The sequence below is a fragment of the Microtus pennsylvanicus genome, chromosome 3 (genome assembly GCF_037038515.1).
Source record: "Microtus pennsylvanicus isolate mMicPen1 chromosome 3, mMicPen1.hap1, whole genome shotgun sequence".
Classification (NCBI taxonomy): domain Eukaryota; kingdom Metazoa; phylum Chordata; class Mammalia; order Rodentia; family Cricetidae; genus Microtus; species Microtus pennsylvanicus.
In genome coordinates, this window is record NC_134581.1 from 57,045,536 (window position 1) to 57,069,336 (window position 23,801).

The following is a 23,801-nucleotide window of genomic DNA, read 5'->3' on the forward strand; positions in this document are numbered from 1 at the left end:
GAAGAGGTGGTGAAAAGAAAGATTAAAGAAAGTGACAGAGGCTGTGTGCATCATGGTCAGCGGAGTGACCCAACACCTGTCATCCTCTGCCTGGGCTTTGCGCCATCACCTAGGAGAGTAAGCCAGTTTGGCAAGCAATCAAAGGAGAGGGAACACAGTAAGGCCGTGCTTCAGAACCAGTAAGAGGGGAGCCTCTTTTTGGCAGATTAGGAAGCAGAATGAAGTTCAAGGATTATTCTCCAAACACCATGCATACCATTTACACGCACGTGTGTGCACACAAACATCTGACCTCTATATCTAGCTACTCTTGGCCCAAAACAACAAAACAAATGCATCCCAATGATGACACAGCACTGCTGTGCCTGCAATCAGCCACGCCTCCTTCAGCGGCAGAATGAGAGCACTGAATACCAACAGACCTAATGGCCAAATCACACTTACGAATCAGGACAACCCTTCCAGAAACCAGTATTATTCTGAGAATGCTGAGTTTTCTTGAACTTCTGATCCTCCTGCCTCCGTCTCCCTAGTGCTGGTTACAGGGTGTGGCGTGCATCTGGTTTATGAGGTGTTAGGGGTAGACCCCAGGGCCTAGTGCAAGCTAGAGAAGCACATCCTCAACTTGTTCTTATTCTTCTGCAAACTGAAGCTGCCTTTCTAGCCATCTCCACTCCAGCCCCAAGAGTCTTTCACGGTCTCCTCTCTCCTGCTGACCCAAAGTTTCTCTTCCTTCTCTGGGTGCAGCCAGCACCAAGGAAGCAGAAGAGACCACAGGAAACTGAGCTGCCATAGCCCCGCATCTCAGTGCTAGCAAGAGCTTGGCCAGAAGGACCTGAGTCATACCGCTTCAAATAGAGACAAAATTCCTCTGTGGTTTCAAGGTTGAAATGTGCAAGACGGTGCAGGAGAGTGAACACAGAGGCGGCCCAAGGTGAACGCTCTCTCCCAGGGCTACAGGGAGGGCTCAGCGCCTCAGAGGACTAGCTGCTGTGAGGAGAACCCGCATTCAGTTCCCAGCACCCACACAGTGCCTCACAACCGCCTGGAACTCCACAGGCCCCAGGCACAAATGGAGTACACAGATGTACATACAGGCAGAACACCATACATATAAAAATACCTATTTTCAAAAACACGCTCATTCCCCCAATCCCAACCCAGTGTTCTCTATCGGTGATTCCAGACTGCAGTTGGAGCCATAGGCAGTCCTGTAAGGAAAGCATCTCCTCCTTCAGGATGCTCTGGGGCCTCTTTTCTTTTCCAGCCTGACCACCTGGTAAAATACGAGGTCTCAAAGTTTTCTTTTCCATTGTTAAGGCAGAAGAGAAAGCAATTAGGAAAATTACAGGAGGCAGCAGAGTCTGACGTCAGCCGAAAGGGAAGACAGCCATGATGACAGAAGAGAACCCAAGGAGATACAGCTGGGGAAGAAGCTTGAGACCCAGAAGGGCTTCTGTCAGCCAGCAGGTAAAAGGGTGCTAGAATCCTCAACGTGCCTCTGCTGTTGCAACTGGCACAACCACAGGGCCCAAACTCGGAGAGAAATCTCTTCTGGGGGTTGCATGCTGTCCCACTACAGCACAGAAAACCATACACATGAGAGACCACGGTGCTGTGTCAAGGACCCTGGCCATTAAAACCATAGGGCTAGGGCTGTGACTGAACAATGCCAGTAAGTTCCTATCTGGAATTCCCCGAGTGCCATCCTGCAGCCTCCTGACACAAGCACAGGTAGCCTGTTTTGGGGCCTCAGGCAGGTGGCTGTAGGAAGTATGGAGATGCAGAGAGAGGCCTGGACTGCTAACCCAGCAGGGTAGCGCAGCTGCATTGTGCAACCGCCATTCCCTTTGCTTCCAGCACCCGCACCTCCCCGGCCACCCCTTCTCTCTGCTGCCCACACTCTAAACTCCACAGGCCCTCGAGCTTTTTATACTGCAGTGGAAAGTTTCAGACTTGAAGCCGAGGAAACCCAACCCAATCCTCCCGCTTTGCTTCCAGTTTACTTTCTCCAGTCATCTGGAATTGATCATCATGGCCTCATCTTAAAATAGTTGTGCGCGCAAACACTTGCACGTTTTCTGCTTGCCTTTAGGAGACCTCACAATACAACGGCACAAACGCTCAAGAATATAAAGAAGCTGGCAGGAAGAGGTTTGTGAGAGCCACGCAGAGCCCATCAGCCTTTAAGTTTGCATGCTGCGTGCGAAGACCACGATGACCCAGTCCTGGGAGTTCGACTCACAGCCAGCTCCTGCCCAGAGTCTTCAGAAAGAGGAAAGATTTCTGAATTTCATTCCTTTAAAACATTTTATATTTATTCATGTTTACACTCATGTGCCTGCTCATCTGCATGTACACCACATGTGTTCAGTGTTCTTGGAGGCCAAAAGGGGGCAGCACATCCCTTGAAACCGGAGTTACAGGCAGTTGTGAACTGCCTGGTGGTGAGTGTCGAGAACCAAACCCTGGTCCTCAGCAAGGGCAGCCAGTGCCCTTAGCAGGCCAACACCTTCTCCAGCTCCTCTTCTGTTTCATACACTCATAGTTCTAATTCCATCCAAAGCCATGGCTCTCTACGGGGACATGATCTTGTGCCCCACAAACATGTGGATACCTGGAGACTTCCTCTTGTGGTTGTCACAGTTGGGAAATGGCACTGGCACAGAGGACAAGAATGCTTGCTCAGCAGCACAACCCCAAACAACAGAACTGCCGGTCCAGAATGGCAACAGTGGATGCTGAGACTCCCCAGCTTAGAGGAATGAAGCCCCAAAGGAGTGGCCTAGCCCTGTTCACAAGCAAAATGAAAATCCTACAGTACTAAGTTGGCGTTTTCCTTCCTCACAGAACTGAAACGAGTCAACACATCCACAGGAACCTCACACTCCAGGTACAAAGGTCTTCCCCTGTATTGGTAAACTATGTCTGCCTAATCTATTGCATGGCTTCTTTGAATATTAATAATAAAAAAGTATTTGGCAATTGAGTCTAGATGCCTGAAAATAACCCGAGTATTTTTAGTAGGAAGACTAGATAATCCTATCCCATGAGATAGTGCTCTGAATTTGCTGACAACAGGGATAACCGGGGCACAGGGTCTCGGTGTTTACAGTGGAGGGTCCAGGAAAGATGATCAGTAAATATCTGCGGAATAAAGTTAACTTACTTAAAAACAGATAAATAAAACGAGGCTACAAATCAGCGGACAGATTTCCCCCCAAGAAAACCCCAGCAGAGTCCAGACAGAAGCACGCCCATCCTACTGGCATCTCTATGCTGCTTACATCCAAATGACTGCACCCTTCCCTCCCCTGGACACACAGACGCTGATCAAAGCCTCTGCTGGCAGAAGCAGTGGTCAGGTCTGCATGGAAAATTAAACCCAAGGCTGGTTGTTTCTGAACTTTGTAAAACACCATAAAGGCTCTTTGAGTTTTACAACTGTCCTGGGTTGCCGAGACCTGCATCAACCTTGCTTCCTGGGTAAGCTGTCTGCAGCGATCTATTTGAGGCACCTGTGCACTGGCTCCAACTTAAATACAAAGTCATGTCCAGACTCATTCTTGCCAGGAAAGTTTCTCCAACAACTTTCAGATTTTAACCTTATAAAATGATTTTATATCAGATTTGATTATTCATTGAATTCACAAATAAATTCAGTTATTGCTGGAGGAATTACATGGGGCAAGAGGCACCGAGTTGCTAAAATCACATGACCACTGCATGCTGTCTAGAATGTTTTTACCTTCTACTGCACAAAAGCCAGCAGTTAGACAGACACACCAGAAATGAAAGTCAGTCTAGACACGCTTGCTCGGGCCTTCCAGGAGGATGAAACACTGTATAACAAGAGGTCCTGTATGACACCTAAGGCACCAAAGAGGTGTCTCTCCCCACTTACGCAAAGGCAGTCCCTCATTAACAGTATATGACACTGAGTGTCAAGCTCCTCCCATTAAGTCGGATGTTCTGCTCCACAGACAAGGAAGCAAGCAGCAAGCACCTACAGGGACGTTTTCATTTACGTATGAGTGACTCGATCCACTTCCCCCAAAGGCTACAGAGATCACACACCAGGAGAGAAACTCTGTCTCGAAAAACCAAAAAATAAAAAATAAACTTATTTTAAGAATTATCAAAGTTCTTGCTCTTGTGGGAAAATCTTCCACCATTTCTACTGTCTCCACTTCGACAATGTGCAATGCCGGTTGCCAAAACGTTAAGTCATGTTTTGCAAGAACAGAAAGATGGATTAATTCTTGACTCCCTGACTTTTCTGAGTGAACGACTTCGGAGAAGCTCACCTCACGCTGCCTTGGATTCCACACTGTCTTGCTTGTAAGGCCATTTGGCCTGAGAAGGAAGGCCTTCTCCATTTCACTCCTCCTTCAGCTAATGCCAACATCTCTCTTGTAACAAACACAAAAATCTCAAGTCCTAACATTAGCTGAAAAACTTAAATGTATTAAATATCACAATAAAAAACACACCAGTTTCTGCCCCCTGATATCCAGTGGGCATCACTGTTCTTAGTCTGACAACTGACTGCGTTGCTGTGGTGACAGTTTTGGGTGCTTGTGGTAGATCTCTTGTCCATCTGCAAAAGAAACTGAAGACCTGGAAACAACCTTCGTGTGGGACAATTATCTGTATTCTGTCAATTATATTTTAAATAAACGCTGACTGGTCAGTAGCCAGGCAGGAAGTATAGGTGGCCCCACCAGACAGGCAGGTCAAGGAGAACAGGATAATTCTGGGAAGAGGAAAGCTTGGTTGGCAGACATGGCCGAGCCACAGAAGAAGCAAGATGTGACTGCCTCGCTGAAAAAGGTACTGAGCCATGTGGCTAACACAGATAAGAATAATGGGCTAATATAAGTTGTAAGAGTTAATAAGAAGCCTGAGCTAATGGGCCAATCAGTTTATAATATAGACCTCTGTGTGATTTCTTTGGGACCTAACGATTGCGGGAACCGGGCAGGACAGAAAACTCAGTCAACACATCCTCAACCACAGACATCTCCAGAGCAGACCAAAGGCTCCCCTCAGACTGTCTCCAGAAGCTGTAGGAAAACCACGTGTTATGACTCAAGCCCCTCCCTGCTGTCACCAAACAACAGACTCCACCCTGAAACAGGAAAGTCCTCTTGCTGAGAATACTTGTTTTGCCAAGAAGCAACATCATAAGTACTCGCTGTGAGAGTCTCCAAGGCCATGTCTATCCATCAAAGAACTGAGCTTTCATGGTCCCACTGTTTTAGAAACCCGAGGACTAGGCTTCTAAATTCTAATCGCAGAAAGTTAATTTTCCCTGGGAGAGTAGCTCAGCGGCAGAGGGCTCCTGTAAGATGCACACAGCCTTAGGTTCAATCTCTTGCACTATGTGGGGGAGGAACACATTTTCTTGGCAATAATTAGGTGTCTTGTCGTCAGATCATCTTTTTGTACACTGTGAAGATATGCCTTTGCCAAGGAGCCTTTTCATTGGTTTTTAATAAAAGAACTGAATGGCCAATAGGTAGGCAGGAGGGGATAGGTAGTATTTCCAGGGGGAGAGAACAAGAAGAAAAGGATTCTAGGCACAGGGGTTTTGCCAGCAAGTCAGACATGCCATACTGAGGAGAGGTAACCAAGTCACATGGCAGAATGTAGGTTTTAAAAATTGGTTAGTAAGTTATAAGGGCTAACTAGAAACAAGCCTAAGCTAAAGGCCGAGCTTTCGTAATTAATAATAAATCTCCATATCACTGTTTGGACGATCCAAAGACAGTCTGACAAGAAAGCTCAAAATAAGGCTTGATTCTTAAAAATAAATAAATAAAAAGTGAAAGTACTATTGGGTTAAGAATGGCAGAATTGCAGGGTGTGGTTGTGCACGCCCTTGATGCCAGCGCGCAGCGGCCAGAGGCAGGCATAGTTTCAGGATAGCCTCGTCTAGAGAGTGAGTTCCAGGCCAGCCATGTCTCGAAAAAAGAAAACCTGGAATCAAGTTAAGAAGCACTGAACGACCAAACACTGTAACACAGAAGCCTCCATCTAGTTGGGACGTCAGAGGAATTTGCTGATATTAATCCTCCGCAGGAAGAGTGGCTAACAGATATGTCTCTTTAAATGTAATGAATTGAGAAAACAAAAACCCAGACATCGCTAAAGACTTAGATAAAGATGGTCTTTCACTGTATATTTAACACATCGCATACACTTCCTTTGTTAAAAGCTCTGCTTTAATACAATATGCATTCTCTGGGCAGATTTTCCCCCTTTCCATTCATAATTACGTCTTCAACCATCCCAGACAGCAACAAAAGCATATTTAAATGAGTTTGTAAGTATCAGTCCTCTTGCCACCGTAAGTAACTCTGCTTTCTGTTGAATAGCAAACATATCGGCTCTCCCTTCCTCTGGCTAAGACTTGACCAAAAACACACAGGGCAGCAGTTACTGCCTGAGCACTTTGAGCAAACCAAACCTTGTATTTCTGCATTAGTTTATCATAAAATGGATATTACCAATCCTATTGCAATTACAATAACTAAAGTAAATTATAGTTTTTGAAAACACAGTTGAGGGTGCCTGGAGAGATGGTTCAATACTTAGAGCACTTTCCGCTCTTCTAGAGGACCTGAATTCAATTCCCAGGCTCCATATGGTAGCTCCCAACTGCCTGTGACTGCAGCTTCGAAGGCTCCGACATCCAACAAACACCCTATTCTGGCTTCCTCGGCACTGCATACTGTGTGCACGCACACACACCCACCCACCTATTAAAAACACACTAGGAAGAGTTCTACATACACATTAAAAACTATTCAAAGATCTCTAGATTTCTGTATGGCACTAGTTGAAAGAATTTATCTCCAGATGTTCTGGAAACTTGTCCAGATGTAGACATGAAGTGACCTATAGTTGCTGGGTTGGCATCACACATTTTAAAACCAAACCACTCTCCAGGGATTCTTCTATGTTCTTTCTGTAGGAATAAGATGTTAGCTCCTTACATTTTACCGTTTTCACAGGTAAAGTACACATTTTGACCACATTCCTCGTGAGGGTAGGAACAGTAGCTTAATTCATGACTTTTGAGGCAGTAAGTAGAACAGACACTGGCTCCATGTTTGACACACATTTACCAGACCACACCTTTCCCAAATAAAAGTATCAGCTTCACAAAACATATTCCAGGCAGAAGGAACTCCGGCCTAAAGCATGGACAGTTACTCTCGGGGCCACACCTTGCATAAGCTCCTCAAGTGTATTGAGCTTTGGCTTCCTTTTAATGGTCTAGGCTGTGGGACTGGTGAGGTAGCTCGGCAGGAAAAGGCGCCTGCAGACAGGCCTGACGACCTGAGCTCTAAATCAGGGAGCAGGTGATGGTGCCACAGACAGGCCCAATGACATGAGCTCCTTCTCAGGCAGTCACACGATGGAGAGAGAGAGCTAACTCCCCCAAGTTGTCTTCTGACCCTCAGATGTATACCACCCACAAATAAATAAATAAAATTAAAAATTGTTAAAAGTCTACAGTGTAAAACAAAAGGCCTCCTTTAGTTAAGTACGTATCTAACTAGGGTATTGCAAATAAAACTTCGCAAAGTTTATTCAGGTACTTCATCTACAGTCAAGGCCTACTAATTCTTAAAGGGAATTTCTAACAAACTTGGTATTTGATTACAAAATAATTTCCACTGTTGGTCAAGAGGAGTAAAACAGATCAGATACAGAGATTGACAACAAGAGGCAGGATTCCTCTTCCAAACCAAGGAAACCTTCTCCTCAAAGCACACCAGATTCAACCCAAAACTTGTGTCCTAGCCAGACCAAGACATTCATCCATCCTAACTAGATCAAAGTCATTTATTCATCGTGGTAACCTCCATCTTCTATTCCTAAATCAAGTTCATCCCGACTAATGTAACTCAGCCTTTAATGACGGTAAAACAGCAAATGCTATGCAAATACTTCATCCCATTGCTATCTGTGGCCTCTTGCTTCTTCCAAGAAGCGGCTAGGACACTGCAAAAAGCAATGTGTTGGAGGAACCCGACCAGCAGCCCCCTTCTGCTTCTCTTATTCAAATAATCTGTTGGCCGTTCTGCTCTTGCCTTCTTAACTAGCAGGGCATTAATGAGTGGCACTTAATTTTAACAGGAATTGGAGCTACCTAAGACGCTCTGCATTCAGAGCAAACTGAGCTATTTCATAGTATTTTACCCCCAACAATGCTTAAAGTCTCTCTATAGAAGAACAGCGGCAGAATGTCACCATTTGCCAGCTCCTGGTGATCAGCTCCTTCGAGGCACTGACCATGTTTGCCAATTCTGATCTTTGATGGGCAGGACAGGACCAGGCATGGTGCTGCCCACCTGTGAACCCAACACTAGGGTTGCAGGTTCAGGGTCAGCCTCGGAGAAAGAGCAAGACCTTGTTGTGGGGTGAGAGGGAGACAGAGTACCAAAGCTATTGGAATACATAATATGCCTGAGCTTGGCCTTAAAAGAACACACATCCATCACTATCGGGAATCCAAATGCATATAAATCTTGTAGAAAATCATATACACTCGTAGACACCTTGAGAAAACTCTGGTATATTCACTCTATGATGTACAACAGAAAGAAAGTTTTTTGGTTTGTTTTTGTTTTTTCAAGACCGGGTTTCTCTGTAGCTTTGAAGCCTGTCCTGGAACTAGACCAGGCTGGCCCCAAAATCATAGAGATCCGCCTGCCTCTGCCTCCTGAGTGCTGGGATTAAAGGAGTGCACCATCACCGGGCAGGGGATGAGAATATGACTCAGTAGTAAGGCAGTTGCTTACCATGTGCAAGCCCCCCCCCAACACCACGCACACACACCCCAGGCTAAAACCTATATAGGAAGTAGAAGTATATATTCACAGTAATTACAAAATGCAGAAAGAATTCAGGGCCCAAGGGAGACTGCAAAGACCACCACCAAAATGTTGGCTAACATTCTTTCCTCCGTATGCTAACTTAACTTACAGAGAGTATGAACTTGTTTTAAGAAGAAACAATATACGGGGAAAGGATGGGCGACCTGGCGAGAGGGAAAGAGGAGACTCGCTTGAAGGAAGTGAGGGAAAGGTAGGGAGTTTGGTTACCATTTACTAGGTGCTGTTGACTAGGCTTTCACCCTAGTAAGGAACTTTCCACGTGTTCACAATAAGCAAATGACAGAATACCTGCGCTGGAAGGGCAGCTAGCCTAATTTTGTCAACAGGTGTAAAAAATAATTACAAACGGCTAATGCTTTACAGGTTAGAACACATTTGCAAGCCAACATCAACTAGCTCTTGAAACACCTGTGCATACGCCCCCTTCACAGACCAGCAAACCCTGGGCTAAACAGATGATCTGCTTTTCTAGTGATGCCAGCCACTCAGCCAGTGTTTGCACGTGCTAGCCTCTGGTGAAACAATCCTCTAAGACCTGTCCTCACCCCATAGACAGCCATATCTCTCTCCATCCATCCATCCATCCATCCATCCATCCATCCATCTCTGAGTCAAGAATATCTATCTACCTATATCTATTTGAGTCAAGAATACCCACAGCGCTCACCTCAAAGGGAATAAGAGTTTATTCTGGAGCCAAACATGAGTGATCAGGGACAGGGAACAGGAACTGGGGTTGCCTCAAAAGCCACGTTCTAACATGGTAACAATCTCTCGATGTTTTTATAGTAATAACAACAAAAAGTTGCCTATCAGGGTCTTTTAAAAATACATCGGTGGGAACATCAGGTAGGTTACTGTAAATAGGTAAGCCTCTGCTGCAGGCCTCAGATACTATCTGATAACATTCTTCGCCTTTGGATTGGTGGAAACTATGGGTCTGTTTGCTTATTTCCAAAAGTACTGATAATCACAAGGATATTAGATCAGACGCTGAGGCAGGCTACAAATGGCCATTAAGCGGCCTAAAGCCAGTCCAAGAGCTACAGTTAGTAAAATTCTAGTTCTGTGCAAGCACAGGAGTTCTGGTTAGGCGATTCCTGGCAGGACATTTAGCATCATCCCCCACCCCCAGCACTTCAGTTACAGGGGCATCACCCCCAAACCACAACACCAAAACTCCAGCGCCTTACATTCGCTTAAGGGCACAATTTCCAGGGCCTTGAGTATCATGTTAGGGGTCGCTCGCCAAGGTCAGAGACTGGCCTCACTGTATCCAGGAAAAGGGTTAAGTACCAGGCGCAGTCACCTGCGGAGGAGCGGGAGCCCGGGCCCAGCGCTGGCAAGCCCAGAGAAAGACCGCGGCCCTGGGCCCGTCGCTCCGAGCTCGGCCTTGCAGCCCGGCCCCGACGCCCAATTACTCACGTTGCACCAGCCGGTCCCCGGTGAAGGTGGCGGAGCAGCTGGTGACCAGAGCGCAGGGGACACCCGCAGCCATCGCTGCCGCAGACCGGGTTCCGCGCCGCCGCCGCTTCCGCCTTGGACCGCACCACTGCGGCCGGCGCGCAGGGGAGACACTCCCGGAACGCGCTCTGGGCGGGGCCGTGCCTTGAGCGCCGGCGAGCCAGCACATCCCCCTTCCGCTTCTCCAGTGGAGCGCGCCGGCCCGCGCGGCGTTGCCAAGGGGACGGGCGTCCTCCCGCCTCGTAGAAGGCTCTGGAGGCCGCACCTCCGGGGGCTGGTGTCCTCAACCCGGCCCAGCCATGGCGCAGGCTGAGGCGGACCACGACCCCATCGGATCCATCCTAATCCAGGTGGGAAACCGGCCAAACTGTCGGCCGCTCAGACCTCCCTGTGAGTCCCGAAACCTGGGTTCCCCAAGCACCATTCACACTCTGCCTCACAGAAGGAAACAGCTACCCTTTAGCGCTTTCTTTTCTGGGGATGAGCGCTAAGGAAGTGCTCTACCACTAGGCTGCATGCCAGCCCTCCTTTTACTTTGAGACGGGGTGGTCATTAAATCAGGCTGTGTTTAAACGCACTGGCAGTTCAGGCAGGCCTCGAACTTGTGACCCTCCTCAGTAGCTGGGATTATAAATCTGCATTGCAGTCAGGGCACCATTTAAAAATATATAACAAAATGTTGAAAGTCCATGGCTTGGTATGACAGAGTAGAGACAGATTCATTAAGAGGAGGTAAGGAATTCGAAGAGAAAGAAAAATATGGGACCTGTGCTTCTAAACCTGAAATATTCACTGCTTGCCTGGGAATACACACTAAGCATATATTGAGGATAACTTGAAGTACAAATCAACATAGAATTGTGGCACAAATGAAAACTTGGCGAAATATCTTTATAATCTAGGGAGAAAGCTATTAAAGTCTTGACGTCTTCAGTATAATTCAGCTTGTGATAGTTAAACAGATTTTTCTGAAATAGCTAAGGTATTTTGGTTTTTTTCCAAGTTTAGATATGGTCACTTTAAGATGTGTCTTCACAAACCATAACTTCTAACTCATAGTTAGCTCCTTTGGACCAAGGCTGAAAATAATTTCCTGGAAGGTCAGTCACTTCTAGAAGAAACAGAGCCCTAAACTCACCAGTTTTCTAGACTTCCCTGTCAGGAATTGGACCTAAAATCTTACCTTATATTGTTGACTGAGGTTTCTGTCCTGCCCAGTTCCCACAGTCGTTAGGTCCCAAAGAATCACACAGAAGTCTACATTAGTTATAAGCTGATTGGCCTATTAGCTCAGGCTTCTTTTAACTCTTATAATTTATATTAGCCTATTATTCTTGTCTATGCTAGCCACATGGCTCAGTACTTTTTTCAGTGAGGCAGTCACATCTTGCTTCTTCTCTGATCGGGTCAGGACTGCAGAGGAATGGGCATCCTCATTCCCAGAATTCTCCTGTTCTCATTGACCTGCCTCTACTTCCTGTCTGCTTGTCCCTATACTTCCTGCCTGGCTACTGGCCAGTTAGCATTTATTTAAAATATAGTTGACAGAATACAAACCATTCTTCCACACCATTGTATTATTCTCAACAGTTTACCCTGTGATGAGTTTAGCTGAACTGGAACACCAGAGGGGACAGACTCCAACTAGTGCCCTCACTCTGACACCAACTTCAAGGTTAAGAATCTCCAGGGCAAGCCTCATATCAGACAAGCTGGCTATGACCCTGTGGATACTGCGACACCCTCACATTTATTGTTTGTGAGCAGGACTCGTGGAACTGAGAGACGTGCTACGCTTGTGATTGGTATCTGTCATAGTGAAAAGACGGATTAAAATTAGCCAAGGAGAGCGGTACATAGGGCACACTCCAGGGGCCATCCCACAAGAGTCAGTGGCATCATCACCTCCTTCTGGGCACAATAAGTGGCCAACTGGAGACATTTACCTGCTCTTTTTCTACCCAGACTTGGAATGCAGCTCAATCTCACACTTTATGCAGATTCCGATTCCTCCAGACATCACAGCTGACACAGGGTGCCTCAAGAACCCCACTGTGAACTCTGTATTTGTTATTAGACTCTCTTGTGGCTAAAGCATCCAGACGCTTCTGTCAGGCAGGACATTCCAGGGGCTTAGAGATCCTCTCTCAGTAGCCAAGGGTGAAGGCCAGACCTCTCTTTGGGTACAGTTAGTCTTTCTTTACACAGAGCCCCCTTTTCATTGACACTAAACAACCAGAACAGTAGTGAAGACTTCCCCAACCCTGGGATCAGCCAGTTCTTCCCCACAGGGACCAGACTACAGGAACGGGCAGTTTCCTGTGTCTCCAAACCTGGAACATAGCAGAGAGAGAGAGAGAGAGCACTCTGGGGCTCAGTTTCACACTTCCCCATAGGTTGTTTCCACCACTTCTCTTATGGTCTGGAATCGTATAGAACAGTATATTAAGAACCGTTCTTCTTTGCAGTGAAATCCAGATAAGGTTGTAAAGTTGTTTGGCTAACCTCAGATAGACAACAGTGAAAGTCAACTTTTGACATTGGATTGTAAAACTGTAATGGAAAGGTGCACCATAGGCATCTCTACATTAACAGGCATCCTGCTTGTGTGGGAGGGTGTTGCAATGAATTGTTTATACGCAGATATGAACACAACATGTTCTTCTCCCAGATAAGGTATTGTGGTGTTTTGAAAGAAAATGGCGCCCAAAGGAAGGGGCACTTTTAGGAGGTGTAGTCTTGTTGGAGGAATTGTGCCACTGTGGAGGCGGGCTTGGAGATCTTATATATGCTCAAGCCATCCCCAGTGAGACAGTTCACTTCCTGTTGCCTTTGGATCCAAATGTAGACTTTCAGCTCTGGTACCATGTCAGACTGCATGCTGCCTTGATTCCCGCCATGACGATAGTAGACTAACCATCTGAACTGTAAGCCACCCCAATTAAATGCTTTCCTTTATAAGAGTTGTCATGTCATGGCCATGGTGTCTCTTCACAGCAATAAAACCCTAACTAAAACAGACACCAAAGCAATGATTCTACCCAGATGTAGCTTGTGAAAAACAAGTTTTACTGGGATGACTTCCAAGAGTGTAGGTGACCCCCAAACATCCGAACCACCCAAGTCTCACCCCAGCATCAAGAGCTTCTTTCAAGCTGCACACACGGAGCCCTCTGCTTTAGCTAACCTTCTGCCCTGTATAGACCTCACTTCTGGAGACCATGAGGTCACATGCCACATGGGAAGGATTGCATACGGGGTGTAGGAAGGAGTGACTGGAATCTCAGTCGAATGGCCTCCCCACCTCAACCTTCTGTGAGGGAATATTAAAGGGCCAGGCCTGAGGGATGCTCGTCAAGAGTCATAGCTGCTCTGCCCTGAGGGAGGTACTGATAATGGCTGTGGTGCTTGGAGAAGACATTTCCACAGCAGAAGCTCTCTCCACACACTGAGTGGAGAGCTCTGTGACGGCAGAGCGCCTACTAACTGCCATTCTATCTACGGGAGCTGATCTCTGTGTAGGGTTGGAGTCTCTACGTAGAATCTGCACAATGAGACAGAATGGAAGCTCCCCTACTTCCCGATGAGCCTGGAGTTCTGGGACAAGCAGCACTGCTCGGTGCCCACATGGATCACACTTCTGCCTGGGCCTTCGATTATTTCCTTCAAAGAGCCTACCAGTAAGCCAGTGCGTTAAGGAGAAGGAGCACTTGGATAGGAGCCAGAACACTCAGGCCTGACTGTGCTCTGATAGCTACACAGGCAAATATCTTTGAGCTGGTCAGTTCCTCTGTAGGCTTCACTGCCTTTTCTACAGAATATGTTGTTTGTATTGGATCCACATCTAACTCTAAATTTATCTAGTTTCCCCCCACATTCCATGGTTTCTTTTTTACTTTTAAAAGTAGAGTTCCTTTACTTTTAACCTAGGTAAAAAGATTGTTTCCACTAAGTATGTATATATGTACGTGCTATTGACTGTCAAGAACAGATATTTTAAATCTCCACTTGTTCCAGTCAGGTTCATTAAGCCACTATTCTTTAGACCATCGTTTCTCAAGGCATGGTCCCAGGACGAACATCATCAGCACTAGCTGAGATTTCAGAAGGGCATACTCCCAGGCCCCACCCTATACCTACTGAATCAGAAACTCTGGGGCCAGAGCCCAGGAATTTGTATTTACAGACTCTTCAGAGAATTCAGAAGCATCCAAATCTGACAGCCATCATTTTCAATTGTATTGCAAAACATAGAATCTAAGATAATTTCAAAGAAAAATCACAGCAATCAAGCAAATATAGCATTTATCAGGTATCTCATACCATTTTAAGTACTTGCTGCATATATTTTGATTTGACCTTGCAACAAGGCTAGTACTATTAATTCATGTCTTAGAAACTAAGTAAAGATAAATATTCAGGTAGGCCCATATATACAGAAAATGCCAACATGGTTCTCAAGCCTTCCATCCATTGTCCCTGAATAAACAGGACCATTACCCATGTCTCCTTTTGTTACTGAACATTTAAATCCTTCCTTTTCCATTCCAGTGTATTAAAATAACTATACCAGCAACCAATCCATAATGGTCTAATTCTGTTTCAAGTGGGCATGGAATATAAAGCCATTATTAATTTTAAGATTGTTTCAAATGTTGCAACTTTATAATGTTCAACCTCAATTTTAATTTTAAATCAAACTAGAGAAGAATTACTATCAAAAGAAAAGCATGTGATACCTGTGAACAGCCTGAAAGCAGTGCCCTCAAATCACCTCCTTAATTAGAATTTTCAGAACTTAGACTGTGTCATCTAATAAGTTTCCCTGTGAGTTTGTGACATTTTTCATCCCATCTATAAATGTTTGCAGTGCGGTCTGTTAGAAGCCTTTACTTTCTCATAGATTCCCTGACACCAGGCCAGGTAGCATGACTAAGTTGATATAGTCATGAGCCATGAGCATCAAAGGGTTCAAGAAAACCTTTACTGGGTTAGAGTCAGACTTTAACTAAAGCACAGGCTGATTTCACACCACAAGGCTTTCTGTAGCATTTAAAAGAGCAAGCCAAGCTTCCGTATGCTCCATGGTGAATGCACACAGTGAGGGCATCAGTTAGAGGGTAAGGGATGATGACAGTATTCCTTTATTCTGCACAGAGGCCTGCTAGGCACCCTTCTGGTAACTATTCCTTCACCAACAGTCCATGACTCTCTTAAGTTTATGTGTGTATATTTAGAATGCATGAAAAGATGATATGATCTATGTTAGAAACTAGACATTCATTTGTAAAACTGTATAGTTTGATTTTTACAGAAGGATTCTATGATAATCAAATTCTCAGAAAGTAAAAACAAACAATTAGAGCTGAACTTATTAGTAGCCTTGAAAGACCAGCTCTCAAGGCTACTCCAAGGATTTGAAGAAAAACTCCACGGCATAGCAAAACTGATCTTAAGATTTTTCTATCTGAGGGGTATGGAATAAATTCACACACATGCTGTTCTGGTCATGCTCTTTATTTTCCTGTCCTCTAATTTCTTGTAAGTTCTAATTCTTTCTAGTTCTCCTTTGTTTCAATTCTCTCTTGCTTCTTTGTTCACCTAGCTTAAATACGCTTTTTACAGGAGGCTTGAGGCAATAAGAAAAAAAAATTCAAGAGTTACATCTCATCGGTCATAGAACATTCCTTGGGTAAATGATAAAAACAGAGCCATTTACCATGGCAACACAAAATTTCAAGGTTTCTGGTGTAAGACTGATCAGAGGCCAGGGGCACAGTGCCCAATGAAACAAGCTGAAAGACATAGGTTTTTATCAGCCTGACTTGGCAAGCGAGGAATTAGCATGTTTCTCTAGGTTGCTTTGTGTTAATAACCTTGGTTAGACATCAGCAACTCTGACATTGTACATATCTGTAAAGTTTTTAACTTATCCATTTACAGAAACATTTAGTCTAGTCTGAACTTGCTCTGAGGTGAAAATGAGCTAATTGTGCGCAGTTTGTCTCAAACTGGGGAGAAATTGTTGTTTTCTTGTGTTAGTCTGAGTGAAAGGAACAAAGCAGGCTTTTAAGTATCTTACAGTCCTCGTGGGACAATAGATCTAGTTATGAAGCATATCATAGTATATTTTCTATATATCAAAATTATACAGATTAATGATAAGTCATCTTCCTGACCATCCACAGATATATGTACCCATAAGATTGAGATGTGATCATGAGATCACATATACACATCACATGAGATTACACACTATAATGCAGGTGTTGGAGAGACATCATAGCTGCTTTTGTATATGTGAAATTACAGACAGGAGCAATAGTTTCCAGAGTCAGTGGTTCTACCTGCCTTTTCCAGATTGGATTCTCCTTCATCAGAGAATCATTCCTCTGGTAGGTTGACATCTGAACACTAGTTGTCACATGCTGCAACTCCCACAGCTTCTGACATGATCTAACATTTAACATACACAGAGACTGTTTTCTATGAGTGGGACAGATTAGTGTTAGACATTATTACAGGTAGCTTCCATTGTCAACTTGACAGAGCCCAGAATTATTCGTCTTTCACATAAGGGACTGCCCCATCAGATTGCCCTGTAGGCAAGTCTGGGGTATTTTTGGATTGCTGATTTATGTCAGAGAGCCCAGCCTACTGTGTATGGTGCCACCCCTGTGCAGATGGTCCTGTGTTGTATAAGAAGGCAGGCTGAGTGTGAACCAGGGAGAACAAGACAGAAAACAGAGTTCTTCCATAGCTTCTGTTTCAAGTTCCTGCCCTGCTGGAGTTTCTGCCCCAGCATCCCTCAGAGATGGACTGTAAACTGTAAAATGAAACACACCCTCTCCTCCTCACATTGCTTTGGTGTTCATCACAACAGAAAGCAAAGTAGGTCAGTGATGCTTTGAGAATAGATCTGAAGTCCTTAGGAACAAATTCAAATACAAGTCATACTGTTGTAATCAAACTATCTGGGTGACTTGTTAGGAAAGCTCAATGTTTGTATTTTCCAGAATAGTTCCAGTTGTCAATATTTTGTCCCATTGTCAGATTTGGGAACCAGAGAACTGCATCTTCATGGAGTTCAAGTTGGCAACATTTTATTAACTACAACTTCTTTTGCTTTAGGGCCTATAATTTAGATATTCTTACTATTTTAGCTGAATCTTTCCTCAGCTAGTCAGGTTAGTGAAGCAGAGTAAGGAAGGTCATATAGCCAGCATATGGGAGAGCTGGGCCCTGCTGGGAGCTCTGGGCTATTGCATGGAATCCTAAAAACCATGCTAGACAAGTATTAGGCCTCAGTCTATAAAGAAAGTCAAGTACAAACATGTAAAGTAATTTGATATAAGTAAGTGTTGTTGATTTTTAAGTAGGTCATGTGTGTAGATGTACATGTGTGTCCTTGTATCTGTATATTTAACACACTGTTCCTGCAAGGAAGGACACCTGCTCTTTCCATCAAAACCACCTTTTTAATAAGTTTTGGAGAGGATGTCACAGAAGTCCAGCAGTTATGTCTTGACACATTGTTCAGAAACAATGACACTGAACTGACAGTTTGGTGTTTTCACTAGATTTCTCATCAGTCCCTGTGTATGACTTATAATACACACATATAATACGAAAATGAACAAGATCAAAAGTAACTCCAAGAGATAAGAATGAGTCAGCCAATGTGTGTGCTGAGTAGATGTGAACAAGAAGAATTTATATTGCAAATGACTGTGTGGCTTCTGGTCTTATGGGTCTTTCAGGGCTGACAGCAAATCTTTGTTGCATTAGGCCTTTCAAGAATGTCTACTAATAGTGGCTCTGTCCCCAGACTGTCAAAACAATAATAGTTTCTTTTTTTTTTTTTTTTTTTTTGGTTTTTCGAGACAGGGTTTCTCTGTGGTTTTGGAGCCTGTCCTGGAACTAGCACTTGTAGACCAGGCTGGTCTCGAACTCACAGAGATCCGCCTGCCTCTGCCTCCCAAGTGCTGGGATTAAAGGCGTGCGCCACCACCGCCCGGCTAACAATAATAGTTTCTATGTAGAAACTGTATGGCAAGTAATGTTTTTGATGTTCATAGAGGTAATGGGTGACCTGTAAAATTTCAATATGGCAGATTGGACGTAACTGAAGAAAGAACAGAAACAGAACTGAACCTCATTTCCTGCTGGGTGGGTGCAATGTTTCCCGCAGTGCTCATCTCTAGTGCAGTCATACAGACAGGTACTTCTTAAGAGGGAGGACAAAATAACCTAAGAGAGCGGAGCGAGCAACCTCACTCAGCAACACTGTCAAGTATCAGCTCATCACATGCAATGAGCTTGCTAGGGTTTTCAACCCAGGGAGAGGGCTCCACACCCTCCTCTGTGTCTCACCTGCACAAAACATGTTTCAGATCATTTCTGACTCCATTCTGAAGTAGTTGCTGTGAACTCCCTGTTTTCCCGGTGAGAATTTCCCAAGTTCAGGCAGGATTCCAGTTCCCATGCGTCTGGCGAGAAAGTCTGCACTGCTTCCTTCTGTGCCGTTACCTCACTTTTACTTAATAATTTCATAAGGTAGGGGATGATTCTAGTCTGGCAAAAACAAAAACAAAACAAAAAAAACCCATGGAGGTGCTAAAATTTTGGATAATAGAGTTAGTACAAGGAGCTCTGTGCAGCTGCCATTTATGGAGTTCTTCTGTATTGGGCCTGTTACATATTCTCTCACAACTCTAGGAAGCAGTGTTGTTGTCCATACAAGGGGCAGATGGAGGAAAACTAAGACCTTTGGTTCCTTGGTGAATAATGCAACACAGTTTCCCTCCCTCACAGGATTGAAAGACATCATTATAGAAAGACCCTTGGAGCTGCAAATACGGGGGCGGGGGGAGTTCACTCCTGGGAGGAAGCACAGTGTAAGGGTCCCAAAGGCTCTCCCCTTGAACTACCCCTTACATAGTACATGTTTTCAAGCAGTAGATCAGGACAAAAAAAAAAAAAAAAAAACAACCCATGCCTCTTCATCATTGGTCCCCACAGGCAATAGTGAGTGTGTTCAGGTATCAATCTGTGTGCCCTGCAGGTTCTATGTGACAATCTGAGCAGAGTACAAGTAATAAGATGTGTTTGCCAGACTTTGATGTGCATCAGTGAAAAGATGCAAATTCTGCCCCTTGAATATGGCACTGGGTTCCGTGGGAACATCCCCAAGTAAATAATAACACAGGCTGGACCAATGTGCAAGTCCAGTTATTCTCCCAGAGCACTGGTAAACTTTTCAAAATGCCTTTAGCGACCCAGTCTGCAGATTGCTCTTGGTGTGACTGTTGCTGAAACAGGTGTCTCGAGTTGTGAATTAGCATAACAAAATGGTTTCCTTGTGGCAGCAGCCCATGAAATAATCGGTGCCATCTGCATTTATCTGAAGTTTGGTTTCTAATATGCACACAGAGAGTCAGCTGCTTCCTTGTGTCATGATGCCGATTTGATCCCGAGGGTGCCTGATGGAAACATGTTCACCATTTCCAAGAAAAACACACATCAGCAGAGCAAGCTAAAGCAATGGCATAGGTTACTTTTCTCCTCCCCGCCCCCGTGGATTATTTCTGTTTCTCACTAAGCAAAACAAAACTCAAATGCGCACATAAAAACTGCTTCCTCGGAACAGTGTGTGGCAGAGCCTGCTGGGACAGAAAGCCACCAGGCTCTGTGGACACATCTGTTGTGTTCTTGAATCACCTCTACTAGAGCCTCACTTTGGCTGGAAGTTCCCTGTTTTCTTACCTTAACCTGTATGTAGCAACCAGAGCCTGACACAAACTTATGTCTCTGGCCCATCTGCTTTACCACCTGGGAGAGCAGGAGCCATCCAGGCTACCCTTCCATCTTGACTCAGCACAAAGCAAATGGTGCAGAAGGCTTCTTGTCCACACTCTGAGATGATAATAGAATCCTCTTAAGAGCTGTTCCAAAGCCATGGAGGCAGTTCTTTGTAATGAATACCACAGAGCCATAAGTATCCAGCGACTCAAGCCCACTGTAGCTCTGTACTGTCGGTAGCTACCAGGCTGGGAGTGTGGCTCAGCTGCTAGAGCGCTTGCCTCGCCCTGGATTCAGTCTCCAGCACTGAATAAAAACCAAGGTGTTGGTGCATACCTACAATCCCAGTGTCCAGAGGTGGAAACAGCAGGATGAGGAAGTTCAAGGTCATCTGTAGGTGTAGGCTGCCCAGACCTGAAATAATCACACAGAAACTATATTAGCTACAACACTGCTTGGCCTATTAGCTTAGGATTCTTCTTAACTAACTCTTACATTTTAAATTAACCCATTTCTATTATTTTATATTTTACTATGAGACTCGTGGTTATACTGGTAAGGTTTTGACCCGCATCTGTCTCCCTAGGCAGCTACTCCGACTCTGCCTTCTTTTCTCCTCTATCTCTGCTTGGAATTCCCACCTTGCTCTATTCTGCCCTGCCGAACATCAAGGCATCTTTATTCATTAACCAATAAAAGCAACACATACTCAGAAGGACCTCCCACACCAGTCATCCTTGACTACTTAGTGAAAACTTCAGGGTAGCCCAGACTGCAGAAAACCACGTCTCAAAAACCAACAACAAAATCTGCAATAGGTAGACAATATATACTTCAATCCATTTTCATTCATTCATTCATTCATTTATTTATTTATTTATTTATTTATGCATTAGGTCCATGAAGACCTTCATCAATTAAAAGAGAAATTAACAAAATTCTCAAGTGAGGAGACAAGAGGCCCTCTAGACATTCAAAATCTCGAGACAGCAATCCAAAGGACTGAAATGGGGTTAAAAGTGAGTAAAGCTTTGGACAGTAAACAAAAATACTGGGAAGAGGAGAGAGGACCCAGTGGTTCTCATGGGTCCCCATGTCGTTCTTTAGCAGAACTGGGTTTAAGGGAACCACCAGGCTATCTTCCTCAGATGGCTGCTTGAAGCTCATGTAGGAGAAAGACATTATTCCATGATGGTATGCAGGTCAGAGCTACACAGCCAAGCTATTTATTGACTTTGTGCACGGTTTCATTTGGGATGAGGGCTGCGGGTCACTTAGACTTTGAGTCTCAATTGTTCATTATGCTTTTTGGGACATTTGAAGTAATTTGGCCTTGAGATGCCTAACCTTAGGCATGTAATAACACACAGTGTTTTGTGCGTTTTGGGGGGCTTAATTACACGATTCAAAGTATTGACCTAATGAAATGAAGTAAATTAGCTGAGTATTTTACATCCACCATAATGGCCTGAGCTTTGACTTTTCTGTAACAGATTCACATTGAGAAGTACCTAGATGTTGTAAACCACCAGGTGTTAATGGCTCCTGTGCACGAAACCTCACATTCCAAATGGTAAGTAAAATAACCATGTTACAGCCCAAAGTAAAGAACACCAAGAACCTTTTATCCCTTGGATAAAATGCCTGACATTAGTCAGCATTTGGAGTTTAGGCATTGTAGGCTACTCTCAGTCCTACTGCTTGGCAGCATGACAGTTGCTGGGGTCCTACGTTGCTGTTGCTTTTGGTGAGAAATGGTTAAAATTCTTCAAGGAAACATTTAAATGAAAACAGGTTTGGGTTTTCACTGCTTAGATCACATGATACTTGTTTACTTTTCTGTACTTCCATGTGTGCTTTATTACTTAAGTGATTTGGGGACTGGAGAGATGGCTCAGACGTTAAGAGTACATATAGCCCTTCTGGAAGACCCAGGTTCAATTCCCCACACCCACAGTAGGCAGGTTCAGAACTTCTTGTGACTCTAGCTCCAGGAGATTTGACACCCTCTCCTGGCTTCTGTGGAGGCCTCCATCCCCTAGTAAACACAGTGCATACAATTCACACAAACACATATAAAGTCAATCTTAAAGGTTGTTTTGGTATCTATAGCAAGTAAAAAAATTAATATAGCTTGGTTGAAATACCCACTATGTAATATATCTTAAGAGACGATTTATTGAATTCAGACTGAGTTTTAAAAAACAGTCTTGCCATGGGGCTCCCACTGAGTGAATATAGATAAAGCTCGGTAGTTAGTCTTAAGTCCCTGTGGCTCCTCTTTGTGTTTTGCATATGGCCCTAGCTTATGTGATGGATGGATGGATGGATGGATGGATGGATGGATGGGTGGGTGGATGGATGGGTGGATGGATGGATGGCTAGCAGTAAAGGCAGGGCTCTGAAACTCTGCAGAGAGACATGGGGAGGTATGGCAGAGCCAAGTCCAGTGCTAGACAGTGGGGAGCAGAGCTCTGAGTAGGCGTCGACCATTTCCTCCCTGTCTCCCACCATGGGGGTAGTGATGCAGGTATCTGTTATCCTTTTTTTAGAGGTTACCCTGTCCTGTCATCCCTGGCTCCCTAGCCTTGTATACATAAGTATCTACCTATCAGGTTATGCCCTATTCACCACAATTTTACCCTCACTTCCTAGATGGAGTACCATCTAGGTATTAATTATTAATGTTTTGTAACAGATTATCCAAGCTTAATCTCGTAGGACAGCAAAACATACTATCTCATAGTTTGTTGTCTGGAATATATACAGACACAGCCAAGCTAAGAGCCTCTGCCTTAGCGTCTCTCACAATCTAGGTGCTGACTGCAACAGTCCCCTTTAAGACAGCATGGAGAAGGGAATTGGTGGGAATCGGTGTTCAGCCTCGGTCACACAATCGCCATTTGCCTTTCAAGCCCAGTATCACATGCAATCATATGAAGTTCTCATTCTGAGGACTAGAAGAAAATCCATTCCATCTAGGAGCCTCTGGAAGCAAAAAGGGGCCTGGGAATGGCCAAGTGACAGGAATATTGTGTCACTGTGATGGTCGCTTCAAATGACAGTGATCCTTCTACTTCAGACTCCCTCGTGTTGGATTAGAAGAGTGAGCAACCATGCCTGGCTTCATCAAGGGTTCTTTGCTGTATTGATATACCAACACTCCACACCCCCACTTTTACCTGGTGTTTGACTCTAAAGCCTCATTCTCCTTCGTTTTCATCCTGAGTAGGACCGTCTTGTCAGCCCATGTTTACCTCAGGCTATGGAGTCTTCCAGGAATCTGTACTCTCGGTAGCACTGTGGCTTGTGTTCTATGGTGTTGTATAACGTTTTACTCTTTTGGCTTTTTGGGGTGCCAACCACACAGCTCCCAAATAAATCACACATGGAGGCTTATTTTTTCTTATAATCATCTGGCCTTAGCTGGGCTTGTTTCTAGCCAGCTTTTCTTAACTTTAAATTATCCTGTCTATCTTTTGCCTCTGGGCTTTTTCCTTTTCTTACTTCTGTGTATCTTACTTTCACACTTACTACATAGCTGGCTGGGTGACTGGCTCCTGAATTCCTCCTCCTCTCCTTGTTCTCCCTCCTCCCAGAGTTCCCTTTCTATTTATATTCTCT

The 23,801-nt window shown here is 44.6% G+C and overlaps 2 protein-coding genes across 3 annotated transcripts in view; one reads left to right on the forward strand and one right to left on the reverse strand.

Moving 5' to 3' along the window:
* The window catches only part of Aagab (alpha and gamma adaptin binding protein), a 41,602-nt gene extending 31,108 nt beyond the window's left edge, over positions 1–10,494 (reverse strand). For both annotated transcript variants that reach the window (XM_075965555.1, XM_075965556.1), the window contains exon 1: positions 10,338–10,494. In XM_075965555.1, coding sequence (XP_075821670.1) covers positions 10,338–10,410 — 73 coding nt within the window. In that variant the 5' untranslated portion in view covers positions 10,411–10,494. The remainder of the gene's footprint in view (positions 1–10,337) is intronic.
* A 181-nt stretch (positions 10,495–10,675) lies between these two features.
* Positions 10,676–23,801, forward strand: part of LOC142846752 (IQ domain-containing protein H-like) — a 45,224-nt gene continuing 32,098 nt past the window's right edge. The window contains exons 1-4 of the mRNA XM_075967569.1: positions 10,676–10,766; positions 12,195–12,439; positions 21,074–21,196; positions 21,671–21,750. Coding sequence (XP_075823684.1) covers positions 10,676–10,766; positions 12,195–12,439; positions 21,074–21,196; positions 21,671–21,750 — 539 coding nt within the window. The remainder of the gene's footprint in view (positions 10,767–12,194; positions 12,440–21,073; positions 21,197–21,670; positions 21,751–23,801) is intronic.